This window comes from Choloepus didactylus, chromosome 10 (genome assembly GCF_015220235.1).
Source record: "Choloepus didactylus isolate mChoDid1 chromosome 10, mChoDid1.pri, whole genome shotgun sequence".
In the NCBI taxonomy this organism is placed as follows: Eukaryota; Metazoa; Chordata; class Mammalia; order Pilosa; family Megalonychidae; genus Choloepus; species Choloepus didactylus.
In genome coordinates, this window is record NC_051316.1 from 109,476,218 (window position 1) to 109,498,189 (window position 21,972).

Genomic DNA, 21,972 nt, shown 5'->3' on the forward strand with positions numbered 1-21,972 from the left:
CGCCTGAACAGGAGGTGCCCTGAGTCCATGTGTGGGCTGCCTGGCACGCCCAGTGCCCACCACGGTACCTGGCTGATACCAAGTGCTCTGTGACAACCCGATCCTGGGCATCACCCGGAATGAAGGGGATCTGGGGCTGGCAGACTCTGTAATTTAGCGTCACTACTATCACACGCTCATCCCAGAAATACCACCCATACCCCAGGGGTGCAGCAGGCGCTTGGCTGCCTCCCGCTGGCCCACGCAGGAGCTCCTCCACCTCCGCAGTTCTCTCACCTGGAGTCACTTGCCCTGTTCCACACGGTAACCAGAAGCCGCTTCTCATCATCTGCCTCTTGGACAGGGCTGCGAAGCAAATCAGACCATTGGCACGTTAGCGGGGCCGAGCTCCAGGCCAGCCCCATGGGGTCAACCCTGAATGTCCAACCACATGGAGCTGGATAAATAAACTATGGGACAAACAGCATCGAAGATGAGTATTTGCAGACATAAAAGATTATATACGGTATTGTCAAGGACAAAAAGGGGGTCACAACACAGTGTCATAGAACAATTCCATTTTTTTAAACATATATATATACACACACTCACACATACAGACATATAAATTAAAAGACCTGAAAACAAATACAGCCGGACATGTCCATGAGTAATAGAGCTATGGGTGTTTTCTATTTTCTTCTTTTTGTTTAGCTATATTTTCTATTTTTCTACAATAAATGCAATTACCTTGTACAGTCAGGAAAAAACCCAAAATTTTACTATTAATTTTCACTAAGAGGAAAAGAGAAAATGTCTACTGGCTTCTGGCCCCAGAGTCCAGAGAGGAGGGAAAGAAACAATCATGGCAGCCCTCCTCGCCCCCATACGGCCTGTTCCATGTTACCCGGGCTCAGCTACACCTCCACTCTCTGAGGTTGGCACTGTTATTAATCCCATTTTACAAATAAGGAAGCTGAGGCTCAGAGAAGTCAACGAGCCTCTCCACGAAACACTCTTCAGCTTGGAAAATCCCTTCTGCCACGAGGGAGTGTGGCCCCCAGCCCACTCTCTTCGGGGCTGCCGGCCTCAGGCTGGCCGTGGAGTCATGAGAACTGGCCAAACGGCACCTTAGTGCCATGGATGCCAGGGCACCAGAGAGAGGACAAACAAAGACATCCTTTAGAAGTCATGGCTTTTCTGCTTGGATCTAGCTCTGGGTTTGGCAAAGAGGGCTGTTTCCAGAAAAGCACTCCTTCCCTCTTCTCTCGAGGGCCCACTTACAAGAAGAAGTGCTCATCGAAAACTGGGTCTCTGCAGTCTGGAATTGTCCGTGTCTTCTGGCGGTATAGTCTGTCATCTTCAGGGATCAGAGAAATCTGGAAACAGAGAAAAGTAAACAGTAGTTGATCTTGCAGCTGGAGAGTCACCCAAACCCACCAGCTGCCGCTGCAAATCTCCAAGTGAATGGATTCCCAAGTGTCCTCAGACCGCTCCTGCAGAGGGCAGAGAGGAGTCCTCAGCCAGTGCTGGAAAAGAACATGGAGCCCAGGGCCACAGGCACTGGAGTCAGAAGGCAGGATGGGGCCTCAGGGGGATGCTCCTAAGAAAGCAGCCTCAGGGCCAGCCAGAGATGGGGTACAGCTTTATCATCTCCACTCCTCCTCTAAGCAGAGAGGTTTCCCCAATAAGCAAAAGGCCTCCTCTCTTCTTTCTTCCAGGTTCCCAGCCAGGTGCTCTGAGTACTCCCTTCACAAGAGGCTACAGGTCAGCCTTGGGCCAAGGCCCCAAATCCACACCCTTGCCCTGGTGCCCATTCTTCCCCAGCCCACAGGGGCTCTGGCCCAGCCTAGGGGCTTCAGGAGGAACGCAGAGTGGTACATTCTCCCTGCAAGGGGCCCAGCCCAGACAGCTCTCCCAGCCCTCCGAGACTCCCCTTCCCCTCTACCACCAAGACCTGCCCAGTCTGCTTCCTCATGCACAGCTCTGGGCAAGAGAAGTGAAGATGTAGGGGCTCTCTGTGGATTTCAGTTATCCACCTGCTCACTATGCTCACCTGTGCGAACAACCAAAATCGCTCTTAAGATTCCAGCTCTTCCAAGTAGCCCCAGGAGCCAGGCTGGACTAAGGGAAGGGCTCTCTTCTGGCCCAAGGCCTCCTCACAGCATCCATCACACGCCCACTGACCGAATGAATGAGAGGGTGGCTGCCACCTCAAATGGCCCCTGGCCCACGGGTACACCGGGGCCTTGGGACTCAGCCCAGTGAGCCAGCCCCTCCCAGGCCCATCACGAACCTTCACATAGGCATCACAGAGTCCAGGCTCTCTGCTCATCAGTCCTCTGCCTTCTATGACTAAAACAGAGAATTAAAATGTAGGGGTGAGTGGGTGGGAAGGATTATTACCAGGCCCTCAATCTGCACAACAACCACTGGGTATTAACCCCTCCCTGGTCTGGTCCAGTCCCACCATCTCCCACACTTGGGTGGCCCCTCACCAAGGCATCAGGAGTCCAGACAATTCCCTGACTCTTAAAGGTGGACAGAAATGTAAAAGGCATTGAGCCTAACCGCTCCTTTAATGGGGTTGGAACACACACTTCCGACTCCCAGTCCAGTGCTCCTTCCCCCACCCCAGGCTGCCTTCCAGAAATGGAAGGGCCAAGCGGGAGAACTCACCCCGTAGAGTGAACCATGCTGGGGCTGGCAAGGCAGCAGAGCACAGCGGTCAAAAGCTGGGGCTCCAGAGGTAGCCAGGCCCAAGAGTGGGACCTCTGCAACTCATAGGCTGTGTGAGCTGGGACAAGTCACTCCACCTCTCCAAGACTGGGCTTGCCATTTTTTCGTGGGTGAGTAATAATAACGTCTACTTCCCATGGGGGTTGTGAGGATTAAATGAGATAATGGATTTAAATGCCTAGTACAGTGCCTGACAAGTAAGTAACTGCTCAAAAAATGTTTGCTAAAAAAAGAAAGGCAAGGGATGGGCAAGGCAGGAGTTGGGGGGGTGCAGTGCAGGTCTGGTGGTGAAAGCAAGCATGGCCCATTTGCCTGAGGTCTAAAGAAATCAGATGGCAGACCTGAGAGAAGCCAAGCCTCTTTTCTACATTCTTTTCTGTTTGGTTTTGATTGGGCCCTAGGGTTCGGAGGGGCAGAGCCCCCAGTTGTCTAAGGCATGAGGCCTGGGAAGCCAAAGGAGGAACTGGGCCTGAGGCTGGGGTGAAGCCAAAGCAAACTGTGCAGGACAAATGCAGTGGCAGAAGCCAAGAGGCATTTTGCAAAGATTGTTTGCACAGCTGGAGTCAGGCCCTGGAGGGCAAAGAACACCCCTCTCCTGGGCCTTGGGAACTTCCCCGTGGGTCCCCCAAAAGCCAGGCCCGGAGGATCCTGGGTGCCGGCTGGTCTGCTCTTCCTGTGCACGTCTGCCCCTCAAGAGTGTGGTCCCCGAGGGCAGGATTCAGGAATGGGGGGCTTCATGGTGAACTCCTTCACCCTTGCCTGAGTGCTAAGGACACAGAGGCCAGGGCACATGGCCCTCACTGGGCTTCCAGCCCATGGGGCAGAAGGTCCCCTGAGCCAACAGGGACAGCAGCGTGGTCAGAGCTGTGATGAGGACACAGAGGAGGTGGCAACAAACTCAGCCCAGGCTGGTGGGTAAGATGAGCCTCCCTTCCTAAGCTGAATCTTTCATGACGATGAAGGTGGGCCTATTTCTTGCAAGATCAGAAAGGGGAAAGTAAGCTTTTAAAAGAAGTTCAAAAAGGAAGGAAGGATAGTCCAGACCTAAGGAACAGCAGGTGCAAAGGCACAGAGGCATGAGCAGGACTGATGTATTCAAGGGGGCACAAGGGACTGGGCAGACCAGGCAGGGAAGGGCATATTTAGCAGCTAGAGCCAGGGGGGACTGAAGGGAGAGGCAGGGCCTTTTGGGCTAAAGGGAAGCGCCCAGGCAGTGGTGCACGACAGAAGCTCAGTAACTATCGATGTGCTGGATGGAAGGACAGGCAAACAGATGGACGGATAGGTAAGGTCCAAAATCCTCTGGAAGCATATAGGACCTGCATCGCATGGCCCCAGCTTACCCCTCCACCCTATCCTGTGCCGAGCTCAACGGCGCTTCAAGGCATTATGCTCTCACTGACCTCTCGGCCTTTGCACTTGCCACTATCCTGCCAGGACTGCCCGGCCCCTGCTCCCTTCCACCCAGCTAAGTCCTGTTCTTCCTTCAGGATGGAGTGTGGACCTCACCCCCTCTGCCAAGTCTTCTCTGGCATCCCACCAGCACCCCTAGACAAGGGTAGGCACCTCTTCTTGGTGTCCCCAACCCCCAGCACAGAGACAATGCTCATCACTACTTTCGGAATCTGTGGTTTTCTATGCTATCTAACAAACATGCTGGGCACTATCCTAAGTGCTTTACTAACATTAACTCATTTAATCCTTGTAACAACCCATAAGACAGGTACTAGTATTACAGTCATTTTACCTAAGGAAAAACTGGGCTTGCTTTAGGTCACTCAGCAAGTAAAGTTTCAGAGCCAGGATTCACACTGCAGTGGCTGCAAAGACTGATCTTAACCACAACCTGTGCTGTCTGTCAGTGAATGAATGAAGGAATGAGAAAGAGGAGGGAGGGAGGGAAGAAGGAGGGGGAGAGGGAGGGAGGGGAGGAAAGCTCTTCTTCAGGCCTGCTTCACGAGGGCCAAGGGCGATGGCGACGTGTCCAAAGCCAGCTCCAGTCCGCAGAGGAGAAAGGCCCAGCACATCCGGGGCAGGACTGGGACAGGGAAGGGTCTCCGAAAGAGCCCCAAGCAAATAGCCATATTTCTTTAACGGACTCTATGGAAGATGAGAACAGAAGCCCTGGTCCCTGGCAACACCGCCCCCTGGGCCTGGCTCCAAGCAGGAGTTGTGACCTGCCCCTTCCCCGGTGAGCTGGGCTCACAGTTGTACTCACTGTGGAGCAGCAGAACCTGGGCCTGGGCCTCAATCGACAGCTTCAGTTGACCTAAGGAAACAACAATGGAAGCAACTCTGTCTCCTTGTTGGGTAAAAAAATGGAGCGGTGGTGAGAGGAATACTCTTTTGCTTATATGAAGCAATTCAAACATTCCACAGTCTGGGTTGGAAGGGATCTTGGAAATCACGTAATTCAGCCTCCAACACTTCCAGCAGTGGTTCTCTAGCCTCAGCTTGTATCTCTCTGGTGATGGGGAACTCACTACTTTACAAGACAGCCCAGGTTGGAGAGCTCCTATTGTTAGGCAGTTGGAAGGGTAGCTGCATCCACAACATGGTGAGCCTGGATTGTCGAGTTAAGTATCCTGGGCCTTGGTCAGGAAGCCATGGTGTGTGTGTGTGTGTGTGTGTGTGTGTGTGTGTGTGTGTTGGGCGGGGGGGGGGGGGAGTGTCAGCCAAAGCTTTCCAGCTGTGACAGACCCAGCTAGCTGTGTTCTACAGAGGCAGTGCCAACACAAGGACACTGGATGAATCAGACTGTGGAAGAAAGCCAAAGAGAAGAGACCAGCTGTGGGAGGGGAGATCATTCCAAGTCAGTGCTACCCCCCAAACCTTCCAGAATCCTGACCTTCCTAGAGAAAGCTAAGCCGTGCCACTCAATATGTGGCCTAAAAACCAGCAGGCCCCACCTCAGGGCTACCAAAGTGAAATCTACAAAGGAACAAGAGCCCCCGTGATTCACAGGCACGTTAAAATTTGGGGAGCACTGAGCAGAGAACGCTAAAGAGCCTCTGAAGATGCAAACAAACTTGGAGAAGGCTTTTTTCTCACAACACACAAAAGGCAGAGGCTGTGGGGAAAAGATCAGTTTGACTCCATATTTTTTTAGATGTCTGTTACAATTAAGGGTATCATAAAGTTATGTAGAAAAATAGACAAAGGACATAAACTGGCAATTCAGGGAAGACAAAAGGGCTAATAAACATACGCAGTTGCTCAGCCTCACAGAGAGGAGGGCATGCAAATTTAAATAGTCAAACACCTTTATGAACCAATCCGATAGGCAAATAATTGAAAAGATGGTCAAAGGTTGGTAAAGGGGTAGGAAAACAGGTATTCGGAGACACTCTCGGAGGGAGTGTGAATGGAGGGTAACTTCTGGCATTATCTACTAAAATTTAAATGTATATATCTTCCAAGCTGGCAGTCCTACTGCCAGGTAACTATTGGGGCAAAAACACACCTGTGCACAAAGGCTGGCACTAAAGCAGTGTCTAAAACGAAAAATTGGAAACACCGGAAATGTCCATCCTTACGGAAATGGTTAAATCAACCAGGCAGTAGCTGTATACTTACACACATGGGTGCATGAAAGGACAAAGCTCTGAAAGGAGGTGGAGTAAAAATGTGATCCCTCTACAGGAGAGACTGGGAAGTGGAAGGAGGGTGGTCAAGAGCAATTTCTATTTACCACTATTGTTGTATATGAATATATCTGTGTACAATAATTGCACTTCTATAATTAAAAACAAAGAGGAGGAAGCGGGGGCAAGATGGCGGAGTGGTGAGGAGCAGAATTTCGTCTCTCCCCTAGAGCAGCTGGCAATTACCCAAGAACTATATGAAACAGTGTTTTCGGGGTCTCCAGTAACGAGTCACACATTGGACACAAGTTTGGAACTGGAGGAAAAGCTGAGATCGCAGCAAACATTGTAAGTTCCCCGGACCAGGGGTCTGGCACCCCTCCCCACCCAGACCTCACAGACTGTCTTGCTGCCGGCTCCCTGAAAGGGGGGGAAAAAAACCAAAAAACAGCAATCTGCTGAGGGCAAGAAGGGAGGCTCAACCCGGCCTCAACTGCAGAATTAATTAACAAATTAATTAACTAACTTTGGGAGCTGGGGTGCTAAAGAAGGGCTGGGCTCCAAGAAGTGGGGGCATGTAAAAGCGGGCACCCATTCCCAGACTCCAAAAAAGCCATTTTTTTTTTTTTTCCCTTACATTTTGTCCCTTCTGGCTTCTCACTGATCCCTTATCTTTTTGCATTTCAATAGCCCCCAGCAGGGGTGGAACTGAAGCGGTTGGAGAGTAATTATCAGACAATAGCCCAAAGCATATCTTTAAATGCTCTATTCTGACACTGACAAAACTTCCAGGCTGGGGAAAGACTTTTAAAAGAGACTCATTTTTTTGGTTTTTTTTTTCCTTTTTTCTTTTTCTTGATTTCTTTTCTTTTTTTTTTTTTTTTTAAATCTAAAAGTAATATATGTGGTTATTTTCTGTCGGAGGGCCCAGGTTGGGAGACTAGGCTGGGCTTGGGGGAGACAGAGTACCCACAGTGTCTTTGAATTCCGTATTCACTACTGAAGGCCTCCAGCCCCGTCTTTAATTGGCAACTCAGGCTGACCAAGGAATCTACCCGGAGAGGCCCCAAAGAGGAGAGGGGAGAAGGGAATAGTGCCCCTGAGAAACAACTGGAGTTCTGAGGATTGGGAGAGTGGAGGGAGGCCCAGCTTAACTGGCAGTCCTCCTTCTGGGAATTCAGACCCCAGGGGCTGGAATTCAGATTCCAACTTCAGTCAGCCACGCCCCTGACAAGATCAGAGTCACCAGGAGAACTAAAGGCTCCATACCTCCTTACACTGGTGGGGGAGCTGCGGGCTGGCCAGCGCCACCTGCTGGACAGGAGAGGAAAAGCACCAATTCTAAAGGCCTCATAGGAGGGTCTCATTCTCAGGAAAACTCCATACCCTCCCAATGAGACCTGGGCCTCACTAGACTGGGAAAATCTAACTAGGGTCGACCATATCTGAGGAGACCCACTCACAAAAAGGTTACATAGAGGCAGAGCAAGAAACAGAAAAAACAAGAGGGGAAAAATTCTGATCAACTGAATAGAACCTAAGTTAGAGGTCTAGAATAAGTTGAACTGAATAACAGAGGCCAGAAAACAAAGCCAACCAACAAGAAAACCACTAGGTAAAAGACAGAAAACAAGCTCCAAAATAAACTAATCAAGAGAATCAGATGCCTAGACAACTTAAGATAACAAGCCATACCAGGAAACACGAAAACATGGACCAGCCAAAGGAACAAACTAATAGCTCAGCTGAGACACAGGAGTGGAGGCAACTAATGCTAAATAAATTTGATGAAATGAAGGAAGATACAGCAAAAGAGCTGAAGGATATAAAGAAGACACTGGCTGACCATAAAGAAGAATTCATAAACTTAAAAAAACAAATGGCAGAATTCATGGGAATGAAGGCCACAATGGAGAAGATGAAAAACACAATGGAGGGACACAACAGTAGATTTGAACAGGCAGAAGAAAGGATCAGTGAACTGGAAGACAGGTCATTTGAATTCATACACACAAAAGAACAGATGGTGAAAAAAATGGAAAAATATGAGCAGGGTCTTAGGGAGCTGAGTGACAACATGAAACGCACAAATATACATGTTATGGGTATCCCAGAAGGAGAAGAGAGGGGAAAAGGGGCAGAAAGAGTAATAGAAGACATATTCACTGAAAATTTCCCAACTCTTATAAAAGACAGAAAATTAGAGATTCAAGAAGTACAACGTACCCCAAATAGAATAGATCCCAATAGACCTACTCCAAGACACTTACTGGTCAGATTGTCCAATGTCAAAGACAAAGAGAGGACTCTGAAAGCAGCAAGAGAAAAGCAATCCATCACATACAAGGGAAAGTCAATAAGACTATGTACAGATTTCTCTGCAGAAACCATGGAGGCAAGAAGACAGTGGCATGATATATTTAAGATACTGAAAGAGAAAAACTGCCAACCAAGAATTCTATATCCAGCAAAACTTTCCTTCAAAAATGAGGGAGAGATTAAAACATTTTCAGACAAACAGACACTGAGAGAGTTTGTGAATAAGAGACCGGCACTACAAGAAATACTAAAGGGAGTGCTACAGGCTGATAGGAAAAGACAGGAGAGAGAGAGTTGGAGAAGAGTGCAGAAATGAAGATTATCAGGAAAGGTAAAAGGAGAGGAAAAAATAAGATATGACATACAAAATTCCAAAGAACAAAATGGTAGTAGAAAGTACTGCCCTTACAGTAATAACACTAAATGTAAATGGATTAAACTCCCCAATAAAAAGACACAGACTGGCAGAATGGATTAAAAAACAGGACCCATCTATATGCTGTCTACAAGAAACTTACTTTAGGCACAAGGACAAACATAGACTGAAAGTGAAAGGTTGGAAAAAGATATTTCATGCAAACAACAACCAGAAAAAAGCAGGAGTAGCTATATTAATATCAGACAAGTTAGACTTCAAAAGCGAAACAATTAAAAGAGACAAAGAAGGACACTATATATTAATAAAAGGGTCAATTCATCAAGAAAACATAACAGTCATAAATATTTATGCACCAAACCAGAATGCCCCAAAATTCATGAGGCAAACACTGCGATCACTGAAAGGAGAAATAGATACCTCTACAATAATAGTTGGAGACTTCAATACACCACTCTCATCAATGGATAGAACATCTAGACAGAGGATCACTAAAGAAACAGAGATGTTGAATTGTATGATAAATGAACTAGACTTGACAGATATTTATAGAACACTACATCCAACAACAGCAGGATACACTTTTTTCTCAAGTGCTCATGGAACATTCTCTAGGATAGACCACAGGTTGGGTCACAAAGCAAGTCTCAACAAATTTAAAAATATTCATATTATACAAAACACTTTCTCAGACCACAATGGAATGAAGTTGGAAATAAATAAAAGGCAGAAGGTCATAAAATTCACAAACATATGGAGGCTAAACAACACCCTCTTAGAAAACCAGTGGGTAAAGGAAGAAATTACAAGAGAAATTAGTAAATACCTTGAGGCAAATGACAATGAAAACACAACTTATCAAAACTTATGGGATGCAGCAAAGGTGATGCTGAGAGGGAAATTTATTGCCCTAAATGCCTATATTAAAAGAGAAGAGAGAGCAAAAATTGAAGAGTTAACTGCTCACCTGGAGGAATTAGAGAAAGAACAGCAAACTAACCCCAAAGCAAGCAGAAGGGAAGAAATAACAAAGATTAGAGCAGAAATAAATGCAATTGAGAACAGGAAAACAATAGAGAGAATCAACAAAACCAGAAGTTGGTTCTTTGAGAAAATCAATAAAATCGATGGACCACTGGCTAGGCTAACAAAAAAAAAGAGAGAGCAGATACAAATAAATGCAATCAGAAATGGGAAAGGAAATATAACTACCGACCCTGCAGAAATTAAGGAGATAATGAGAAGATACTATGAGCAACTATATGCTAATAAACTAGACAACTTAGATGAAATGGACAACTTCCTAGAAAAGCATAAACAACCAACATTAACTCAAGAAGAAATAGATGACCTCAACAAACCAATCACAAGTAAAGAGATTGAGTCAGTCATCAAAAAGCTCCCAAAAAGGAAAAGCCCAGGACCAGATGGTTTCACATGTGAATTCTACCAAGCATTCAAGAACGAATTAGTACCAATCCTGCTCAATCTCTTCAAAAAAATTGAAGAAGAGGGAAAGCTACCTAACTCTTTCTATGAAGCCATCATCACCCTAATACCAAAACCAGGCAAAGATACTACAAAAAAAGAAAATTATAGACCAATTTCTTTAATGAATATAGATGCAAAAATCCTCAACAAAATACTCACAAATCAAATCCAGCAGCACATTAAAAGAATTATACACCACGACCAGGTGGGATTTATTCCAGGTATGCAAGGCTGGTTCAACACAAGAAAATCAATTAATGTAATACACCACATCAATAAATCAAAGCAGAAGAACCACATGATCATCTCGATTGATGCAGAAAAGGCATTTGACAAAATTCAACATCCTTTCCTGATAAAAACACTTCAAAGGATAGGAATAGAAGGGAACTTTTTCAATATGATAAAGGCAATATATGAAAAACCCACAGCTAACATCACACTCAATGGGGAGAGACTGAAAGCTTTTCCTCTAAGATCAGGAACAAGACAGGGATGCCCACTATCACCATTGCTATTCAACATTGTGCTGGAAGTTCTAGCTAGAGCAATTAGGCAAGAAAAAGAAATAAAAGGCATCCAAATTGGAGAGGAAGAAGTAAAACTTTCACTATTTGCAGATGACATGATTCTATATGTAGGAAATCCAGAAAAATCTACAGCAAAGCTACTAGAACTAGTCAATGAATACAGCAAAGTCGCAGGCTACAAGATCAACACGCAAAAATCTGTAGTGTTCCTATACACAAGTAATGTGCAACAAGAGGAGGAAATCAAGAAAAAAATCCCGTTTACAATAGCAACCAAAAGAATCAAGTATTTAGGAATAAACTTAACCAAGGACACAAAAGACCTTTACATAGAAAACTATAAGAAACTGCTAAAAGAAATTGAACAAGACCTGAAAAAATGGAAGAACATACCATGTTCATGGATTGGAAGACTAAATATAGTTAAGATGGCAATTTTACCTAAACTGATTTACAGATTCAAAGCAATACCAATTCAAATCCCAACAACTTACTTTACAGAAATAGAAAAACCAATAACTATATTTATTTGGAAGGGTAAGGTGCCCCGAATAGCCAAAAATGTCTTGAGAAAGAGGAGTGAAGTGAGAGGTCTCACACTACCTGACTTTGAAGCATATTACAAAGCTACAGTGCTGAAAACAGCATGGTACTGGCATAAGGACAGATATACTGATCAATGGAATCGAATTGAGTGTTCAGAAGTAGACCCTCACATCTATGGACAACTGATCTTTGATAAGGCAGTGAAGCCGAAGCAACTGGGAAAGAGCAGCCTGTTCAATAAATGGTGTTTGGAGAACTGGATATCCATTTCCAAAAGAATGAAAGAGGATGTCCATCTCACACCTTATACCAAAATTAACTCAAAGTGGATCAAAGACCTAAACATTAGCACCAAGACCATAAAACTCTTAGAAGAAAATGTAGGGCAATATCTTAAAGATCTTGTGAAAGGAGGTGGTTTCTTAGACCTCACACCCAAGGCACGAGCAACCAAAGAACAAATAGGCAAATGGGATCTCCTCAAAATTAAACACTTTTGTACATCAAAGGACTTTGTCAGAAAAGTAAAAAGGCAACCTACACAATGGGAGATGATATTTGGAAACCACATATCAGATAAGGGTTTAATATCCCGAATATATAAAGGAATCCTGCATCTCAGTAACAGAAAGACAAACAGTCCAATTAAAAAATGGGCAAAAGACATGAACAGACATTTTTCTGAAGAGGAAATACAAATGGCTCAAAAGCATATGAAAAAATGCTCAACTTCACTGGCTATTAAGGAAATGCAAATCAAAACCACAATGAGATATCATCTCACACCTACCAGAATGGCCATTATCCAAAAAACAGAAAATGACAAGTGCTGGAGAGGATGTGGAGAAAGAGGCACACTTATTCATTGTTGGTGGGAATGTAGAATGGTGCAACCACTCTGGAAGACAGTATGGAGGTTCCTCAGGAAGCTAAATAAAGATTTGCCATATGACCCAGCTATTCCATTGCTGGGTATATACTCAGAGGAACTGAAACTTAAGACACAAACAGACATTTGTAAACCAATGTTTATTGCAGCATTATTCACAATTGCCAAGAGACGGAAACAGCCCAAATGCCCATCAAAGGACGAGTGGATAAACAAACTGTGGTATATACACATGATGGAATATTATGCAGTTGTAAGACAGAACAAAGACATGGATCATGTAATAATGTGGATGAACCTTGAGGACATTATGTTGAGTGAAGTTAGCCAGAAACAAAAGGACAGATTCTGTATGGTCTCACTAATATGAACAGACATTAATGAACAAACTTTGGGAGTTAAAAGCTGACAACACAGGCGACCAGGAGATAGAAAGAGGGCAGAGATCAGCCATTTGATGCTGAAGGACTACAGAATGTTTAGAATTGATTGCATAGATCCAGAAATAGATAGCATAATACTGGGTGATGGTAGCACAGTATTGCAAGTACACTGAACAAAGATGTCTGTGAGTAAAGCTGAAAGAGGTGGGATAGGAGAATGTATGACACCAGAGGTAGAGATAGATGATAAAGACTGGGACTATATAACGTGGCAAAAACTGGAGTGGCCAATGACTGTTACTAAATATACAAATATAAAAATGTTTTTGCATGTGGGAAAGCAAATGAATGTCAACCATGTGGAAATTTGAAAAAGAGATGTTATTCAGGAAAAAACATAATCAAAGCAAACTGGAGTCTATGGTCAACAGTAACATTGTAATATACCTCCATTAAATGTAACAAAGGCAATATGCCAATGCTAAATGTATATGAGAAGGGGATATAGGGGAGTAATTTGGGATTCTTGGTAGTGGTGTTATTTGCTGTCCTTAGTAGTATATTGTATGTATGACATGTTATTTTTCTTTTTATCATTTTTTCTTATTGCTAAAAAAAAAAAAACAATTTTTCTTGTAGTAATCAGTATGTTCAAATGCTGATTGTGGTGATAAATGTACAACTTTATGATGATACCATGAACAACTGATTGTACACTGTGGATAAATGTATGGTATGTGAATAGAACTCTATAAAATTGTAGGAAAATATATTTAAAAAAAAAAAAGGGAACCAAGAAAAGAAGGAAAGAGGAGGACAGGAGGAGGAGAAGGAGAGAGGGAAGGAGAGAGTAGGTGGGGAGAGAGGAGGGAGAGAGGAGAGATGGAGGAGGGGAAAAAGGAAAGTCGGGGGGAGAGGGAGAGAGAAGCATAAAGACAGCAGAAGGCCTAGGCTGGAAAGCAGGTGAACAATGAGGGTCTGGGAGAGGATTTTCCCTTGAAAAAAACTAAACAAGACAAAACAAAACAAAACTTCAGGTCAATCTCACAACCTCCCAATGTCCCTCCAGCAGGGACAGAGGCGAAGGTGGTCCACACTCCTCTTCCTCGCTGACATGTGGAGCATTTTTCTCTTAATTGGGCAGACTCTTCCCTGGAACCTCAAGAAGCTGATGAACTCAAGCCACCTAGTGGACACACCGTGGGGAAGAAAGGAGACCAGGGAGGGCCCCCCAACCTGCAGCAACCCAGCACAGCAACCAGACAGTCCTTGCATCTGCTGTCTGTAACAGCCCTGTCTAGCAGGTATCCACCTCTGCTTGATTACCTCTGGTGATGGGGAACTCATTTCCTACAATGGGAGCTTGTTCCCTTTGGAGACAGATCTGATTGCTCAGTGGTCTGTTTTACACTGAGCCAAAAGTAACTTCTCGGTAACTTTCACTGACTGCAGTCTATGGACTCCCTCTCCTCTAGACCTAAAGTCTAAAGTCCTTCTGCCTTTCCTTGCATCACTGTAAGATATCCCCACAGCATCTTAGCCGTTCCTCTCTGGCCATGCCCCATGCAACTGGGCCAGGCTGGGGGCTTGTGCTGCTGGAGAAAGGCAGGCAGGTTGGAAGAGCAGAACCTCCATGTCTCCTCAGTCTGCGTGAGCCCACCCAGCACCGTGACCTGGCAACCACTCGATCCTCACACTTCGGGGTGTGTAAGCTACAGCCCAAAGCAGTTCAGACACCAGCAAGCCCTGGTCAGCTCTCCACCCCAGCGGAGATCCCTACTCTCCTGCCCAGGACACGGGTCTCGGACACGGGTCTCGGAAGCCCAGGAGGCGTGTTCCACTTCCAGCCCCAACTACCTTCCTCTGTCTCCCTGTCTCGCCCACAATGCCATTGGCTGAGAGGCGGCCAGGGCACTAGTGACAGGGGAGGGCACTCTCCACGCTCTGCAGGGATCAGGTAACACTGGAGGGCCAAGGGTTCCTTGGACTAGAGGCACCAAGAGAAGCCACAGTAATATTAGCTCGAGTTCTAAGCAAGAAACCTCCCACAGAAACTGTGCTCCGTCCAGGGCAGGGTGGGAGAGGGAGGTTTGGAAACAGATGACAGGGCCAGCAGTCACGGGGTGGACTGACCCAAAGGGTCTATGTTTAACAAGAAACACTTTTTTCTGAAGCCATTACCTGTGCAAACCCAGCTCTTCCCCAAACAAGTTTGGATTTCTAAAGCCAGGGGAACCAATGTGAGGGACACCCATCACCAAACAGCCACCAGATCACAGAAATCAGGATGGAGAAGCTTCCAAGGCAAACGGTCACTAACTCCTTTGACAAGGATCTGCTGGGCACCTGCCCAGGGCCCCAAAGCTCTGCCCTCAGGGAGCTCACACCCCACCAGCTAGCACAGGGTGTCGGCAAGGCCGAGGGTGCCTCTGCAGCACAGGATGGGCTTGGGACAAAAATTGCCTTGGAAATCAGATGAGTTGGCGCAGCCCCACTTCCCTGGCCAGATGAGCAGGGGCTTCTCGGGGAGGGCCAGGGTGCCTACACCCTGTTCCAGCAGAGAAACCAACCCCAGCAGACCAAGGTCCAGGCTCCCCAGTGCAGGGTGCACCCTGCCCAGCCCCACCCTCGGGCTCATGGATGAGGATATGAAGAGGCCTGAGATCCTTTCCTGGGTCCCGCCTTTGCCCACCCATATTCCCCATCTGCCCATTCCATCCAATGTCTGAGACTCCAGGCCCCTGAAGTCATCTTCATTTGGAAGCTGGAATAGTTGTACCCAGAGACGGAAGTTGACTTGCTTCCGTGGAGTGACCAGAACTCCCCTCCAGCACTCTTTGCCACTTACCACACCAGCCTTCTAGAACACCCCTGGCCCTCTAATGGGTGCCACCAGGTAGACCCAGCCCTGTAGGTGAAACCTTTGGGTTCAGGAGCAGAGAGAGGCATCAGGAACATATAAGGTGCCACAGATTTTCTCAAGAAGGCAAAAGGAAGCCAAAGAGAGGGCAGGCTCCAAGAAATGTCTCCAAATCTGGAGAAATAAACCACCAAGTGAAGAGGAAGTCGGCTGAATCCTGGAGCCTTTGGGTGGTCTAGGTACCAGCTAGTTGAGCCCCTAATGGTCCCCCAAATCACTGGCCTTTTCAGTATCCCCACTTCCTCCCCAGGCTCAGGGTGTGGGTTATGAGAGGGCCCAGGGATGTTCAGGCTAAAGGAACTGAAGTCATCCTCACTGGGGATGTGCAGGGCCCTGGAGAAGGCATGTCCCCAGTTCCCAGGGGGCCTGCAGTGGGACACCAACTCTGTCTGCAAAGGATGGTAATAACAGGTGCCCAGATTGGCTGCAGAGGGGTGCCAGGGAGCTGGGCCCCAGAACCAAAGGGAGGGAAGACAGGGCCCCATGTGGCAGGAAAAATACTGGATAAAAGTGAGCATCCAAGTTAAGTATGGAGAAGGCAAAGAACCCAAATTCTGCTGGGCACAGGATTGGGGTTTTGTGACTCACTGGGCATTGTGGAAAAAGCGTATGGAAGCCAGCTAAAGAAATTCAATCCGGCAGACATTAACAGAGAACCACAGCAAGATGAAATCTGAATCTCAGGTCACAATCAGGAAGAGACATAATCAGAAAATGAAGCAAGAAGATAATGGCTGCACAACATAACTGGGCTTAGGGGTTTGGCAGGAAAGTGTCCCAGGGGGAGCCCATGCCACCCGGGGCTGTGCAGAGAATACATCCATGAGGGGCTTGCCTGGGAGGCATGAAGCTGCAGTCATCCTAAAACCCAATTCACCCCGAAAGCAACTCTCCACTCAAGAACCATCACGTGTTGAAAGAATAAACAAAGGAGGACAGGTCTAAAAGGAGCCTAGCCAACCCCTAAAGTTCCCCTTCCTATGTGAGGACAAGTCTGCACCTCCAGGCTTATGTGCAAAAGGGAGGAAGCCCCAGTGACTGCCAGGTGCACCCCCCACCCCTCACCCTACAAGCGGTCCTTGGCCATCTCATCCACCCAGCAGCCCTCATGAAGGCTCTGAGAGGGTTAGGTGAGTTCATCAACTTCACACTCTGCCCACAAGGGAGAAATGGTCAGCTGCAGCAGTATTGGGAACCTAGGAGCTGCAAGGTTCTTGGGACATGATTCTGGAGAGTGTCTAGTGCCTGCTGTGTACCTCTTCTGTGCTGAAGAGGAGAATCTATTGGTGCTACCTTGAGCTCAATTCAGAGAAACAGCGCCCTGGATTGTGATGGTGCCACTGGCAGAAGGAGACCTGCAAACCAAAAGTGAGCAGGGGTAGTGGGTTGGGACAAAAATCATGGCAGATCAGTTGAACTCCACAGCAAATGCTCCACCTGTAGAGTGAATGGTGTTCTTTTTTATATATTTGTGTACACATATTTGTACCCACAAATACTGTTATGTGTACAAAATTCACATCACTCTGCATTTCACAATTTTCCATTAGATTGTATCATAATGATTTTTAAAATCATATATATAGTCTTACAATTTTATTCTAAAAATTATCAATTTTGCCTCTTTATAAATTATTCAGCATTATCAATTTCATATTTCAGATCTTTTCTCCATAGTAACTATGTGTTATTTTATAATGTTGAGATTCTGTTGCATGCTTCATGATGGCTATAACCACACAACAGAATCAATAATTTATTTTCCTCATGTTTTACATTTGTGGGTTTTTTTCACTACTAAATAAAATTTTCCAGCAGAACAAGTTTCATATGGAAAGCACAAGAAAAGCATCATAGAACTATGAACAAAGCATGGGTTTTGGAGTCCATAAGACCTGGTTTGAATTCTGTTTTCACCACTGCTTATCTTTAAACACTCCCACTTCATTTCCACAGCTGTACCACTGGAATAATAATAATACAGCTCTAACAGAGTTGTTGTAAAAATGAAAACTAATATACATGAAGTACCTAGCATATAGAAGGCACTCAATAAAGAGTAGCATTTTTATAATCCATATATAAAAGATAATGCAATAGGGGAAAATCATTTTTATTTTTAGCAGAGAAATAGTACTTTTGGAAAACAAAGTTTCATAATAGTACCCATTAGCAGAAATAATAATCCAGACAGACAAAGCATCTTGATTAAGCACCACCTATCCTAGATCAAAAATAATATAGCACTTCTCACCCTACAAGCTTGCCATCCAAACAAGAGTCTCTATATAAATCGAGCCCAAATGTGTACCTCTTCTATTTAAATAACTATCGAGGGAAAGAAAAAACAGAAAAATTAGAAAACGTATGTAGAGGACTTCCACTTCTGGAATGACAGATCAGGTAATTTGAACCAACCCTCTCAGTGAAGAAAACTAGAAAAACTCAGCAAAATATTTTAAAGTATCTTCTTGGAGATAGAACAAAATAGGGAGAAATTTCCAGGCCAGGATGAGGTGGGAGGGGGTGTGGTGGAGGTCCATGGAGTGAAACCCAGGGTTGGGGAGCTAACTTACCCTGGCTGTGTTTTCAGTCCAGAGCGACCAAAAAGCTGAGAGGCTGAGAAGAGTTTCTGCCAGTCTCTCAGGGCTAGAGGAACAGAAATTGGAGGCCATGGCCTGCCAAGAAGTGGGGTCCTTTTGAGGCCTCACCTTTTGGGTTGGGGCCCCAAAGGGCTACTCCCTAGGAATAGAGTAATCATAATCAGAGAGAGTCCCTCAATGGGGCTGCAGCTTAACTTCAAATAATCTCAGTTCCTAACATTGAATTGAAATCATCCCAGATTTCCAGTGACCCAAAACACCTGACAGAAGCAAATGAAAATCTTTTTGGAAGAATATCTCATCCTGGACCTCGAATTATTTCTATAAACAATGTTATAAATCAATTTCTAGTCCACAGTAAAAAATAAACTGGAACATGAGGAGACCGCAAGATAAATAAAAACTAGGAGAAATATCAGATAATAGAAACAGATTCATTGGGGTTCTAGGCTTTGGAGCAATTAGACATAGACTTTAAAATATCCAAGCTTATATATTCAAGGAGGTTAAAGATAAGATTGAGAATTTTGTTAGATAACTGAAAAATATAATGAAGAAGAAGTAGAAATGCTAGAACTGAAAAATAAAATTAAAAATTAAAAAATTCAGAATGGCTGGGTTTAGCAGCAGATTAAACCTAGCTAAAGAGTCCCTTAGCGAGCTGGAAGTTGAGTCGGAAGAAAATATCCAGAATGAAGCATGGAGAGACATAGGATAGAAAACACAGAAGAGAGAGACAGAAACATAAATAATAAAGTGAAAAGGTCTAACATGTACAAATTGAGCCCTAGAAGGAGAGGAGAGTAAGAATGGAACAGAAATGATATTTAAGGAGATAATGACTAAGACCTTTTCAAAACTGATGGACATCCAGCCATAGATTAAAAAAAAACATATGAATCCCCAAGGAAGGTAAATAAAAAGAGAGTTATACCTAAGAATATTAGAGGAAGATTGCAGAAACTCTAAGACAAAGAGGAAATCTCAAATCAGCCAGAGGAATATATGGATTACCTTCAAAGAAGCAAAAATTAGGCTAACAACTGACTACTCAAAAGAAACAACTGAAATCATAAGATTTTTAAAATTTTCTTTCAATAATTTAAAGAAAGATACCCTCAAAGTGCTGGAGGGAAAAAAAAAACTGCCAACCTAGAATTTATATCCAGTGACAATATCTTCCAAAAATAAAGATAAAATAAAGACCTTTTCAGGCAAACAAAAATTAAAGTATGCTCTCCAGATAGAAGAAAAATATCCCAGCTAGAAGGTCAGAGATTGAGGAAGGAATGAAGAACAATATAAATGGAAAACACGTAGATAGATCTAAATGAATTCTCATTAGATAGAAGAATAAAAATGTGTTACTGGGTGTGACAGATTGTCTTCCAAAGAGGGCTGCCAATAATTCCTCTCATCCCTATATGTGTACGCTGCCCTTCCCATCAAGAAGGGGAGTCTGTTTTCCCTCCCTTTGAATCTGAGCTGGCCAAGTGACTAGCTTTAACAACAGAATACAGCAGAAGTAATGCTGAGGCAGTTCCAGGCCTAGACATTTAAAATACCTTGTAGCTTCTACCTATGCTCTCCTGGAGGCCTGGGCCATTCCAGCCACCCCAGCTAAGTTACCATGCATGTGAATGAAGCCATTCTGGACGCTCGAGCCACAGCCAAGCCCCCAGCGGCATGCAGCCACATCACTGACAGCAGTCAATACCACATGGAGCATAAGAACCACTCAGCTGAGCCCAGACAACCCACAGAATTGAGAGAACTAACAAAGCATTGTTGTTTCGAGCCACTAAGCTTCTTATGCAATAGTACATAGCTGAAACATTGCATTTAAAAATATAAATGCATGAGAACAATGGCACATAAATTTGGAGGAGATAAACGGCATTAAAATGTTTTAAAATTTCTCCTGTTCCAAGAAGCAAGTAAAAGTTGCTGTTCTTGTTAGACTTTGCTAAGTGAAGAGTAGTAGAATCATATAACTTCCAAGCTCATATAGGAACAAAAGAGAATTGTAAAAAATACTCAATCCAAAAGAAGGCAAGAAAGAAGAAACACAAAAGGAACAAAGAATAGGCAGGACAAATAGGAGCAAATAGTAAGATAATAAACTGAAACCCAAATGTATTAGTCATTACATATTAAATATAACTAGACTAAATGTCCCAAGTAAAAGACAAAGATTGTCAGTCTGCATTAAGAAGAAAAATAACAACTCTGTGCTGTTAGTAATAGACATTTCACATCAAAAAGGTAAAGATACAGAAAGGTTGAAAGAAAAAGGATAAAAAAAAGTTTTGTCAGATGCAACAACATGGATGAACCTTGAAGACACCATGTTGAGTGAAATAAGCCAGACACAAAAGGGCAGATATTGTATGACCTCATTGATTTGAAACAATTGAAATAAGCAAACTCATAGAGTGAGAATCTAGAGTATAGGTTATTAGGAGATGGGGTGGGGAGAGGGAATGGAAAGTTTAGCCTTAAAATGTGCATTTGAAATGATGGAAATGGTTTGGTAACAGATGGTGAGCACAATTAATAGCACTGAAATATATATATCTGAATATGACTAAAAAGGGAAATGTTAGATTGTACATATTATAACAGAATAAAATTTTTAAAAAAAAAATCCATGGAACAACAATATGCAAATAGAGAACCCTAAGTTAAACCATGGACTTTAATTAATAGTACAATTATAAAACTGTATTATTATCAATTGTAACAAATGCTTCACAGCATTGAAAGGTATTGGTAGTGGGGTGGTATATAGGAATCCTGTGTTTTATGCATGATTGTTCTGTAAACCAACAACTTCTCTAATGGAGAAAATAAAAAGTTATGCCAGGCAAATTTTAACCAAAAGAAGACTGAGTAGCTGTGTTAATATCAGGAAAAGTAGGCTTGATAGCAAAAAAGCATTACTAGAGATAAAAAGACTTCATAATAATAAAAGTTCCAATTAAAATTTAGAAAGATACAATAATTCTAAATTTGTATGCTCTTAACATAGTTTCAAAATATATAAAGGAGAAATTGACAGAACTACAATGAGAAATAAACAAATCTATAATCATAGTAGGAATTTTAACACACCTCTCTCGAGAACTGATAGAAAAGCAAGAAGAAAAGCAACAAAGATACCAAAGATTTGAAAAATGTAATTAGCACACTTAACCTAAACATGATGCATGCAAAGAACACTGCACCCAACTACTGCAGAACATTTTTTAAGGACATATGAAACATTTGCAGAAACTGACTATATGAGCCATCAAGCAAATCTCATGAATTTCAAAGGGTTGGAAGGATACAAGGTATGCTCTCTGACCAAAATGTAAAAGAGTAAAAATATTACTAGAAAACCCTGAAGTTTGGAAATTAAGAAATACACTTCCAAATAACTGGTGGATAGAAGAAGAAATGACAATGAAAATTAGAAAATATTTTGAATGGAATGATAAGGAAAAACTGCATATCAAATACGAGGCTTCTGGATGTCAGCAATGTTCCATTTTTGTCCTGGGTGAAGGTTACACAGGTATTATTTTGTGATAAATCACTGAACTGCACAATATTTAGGGGGACATTCTTC

General features: G+C 44.0%; 1 protein-coding gene across 3 annotated transcripts in view; it reads right to left on the minus strand.

The window, feature by feature from the left end:
* RGS3 (regulator of G protein signaling 3) overlaps positions 1-21,972 on the minus strand; it is a 176,130-nt gene that overhangs the window by 99,387 nt on the left and 54,771 nt on the right. For all 3 annotated transcript variants that reach the window (XM_037798589.1, XM_037798590.1, XM_037798592.1), the window contains 4 exons: positions 4,937-4,987; positions 2,276-2,334; positions 1,264-1,358; positions 277-345 (listed from right to left, as the gene is read on the minus strand). In XM_037798589.1, the coding sequence (XP_037654517.1) occupies positions 277-345; positions 1,264-1,358; positions 2,276-2,334; positions 4,937-4,987 (274 nt within the window). The remainder of the gene's footprint in view (positions 1-276; positions 346-1,263; positions 1,359-2,275; positions 2,335-4,936; positions 4,988-21,972) is intronic.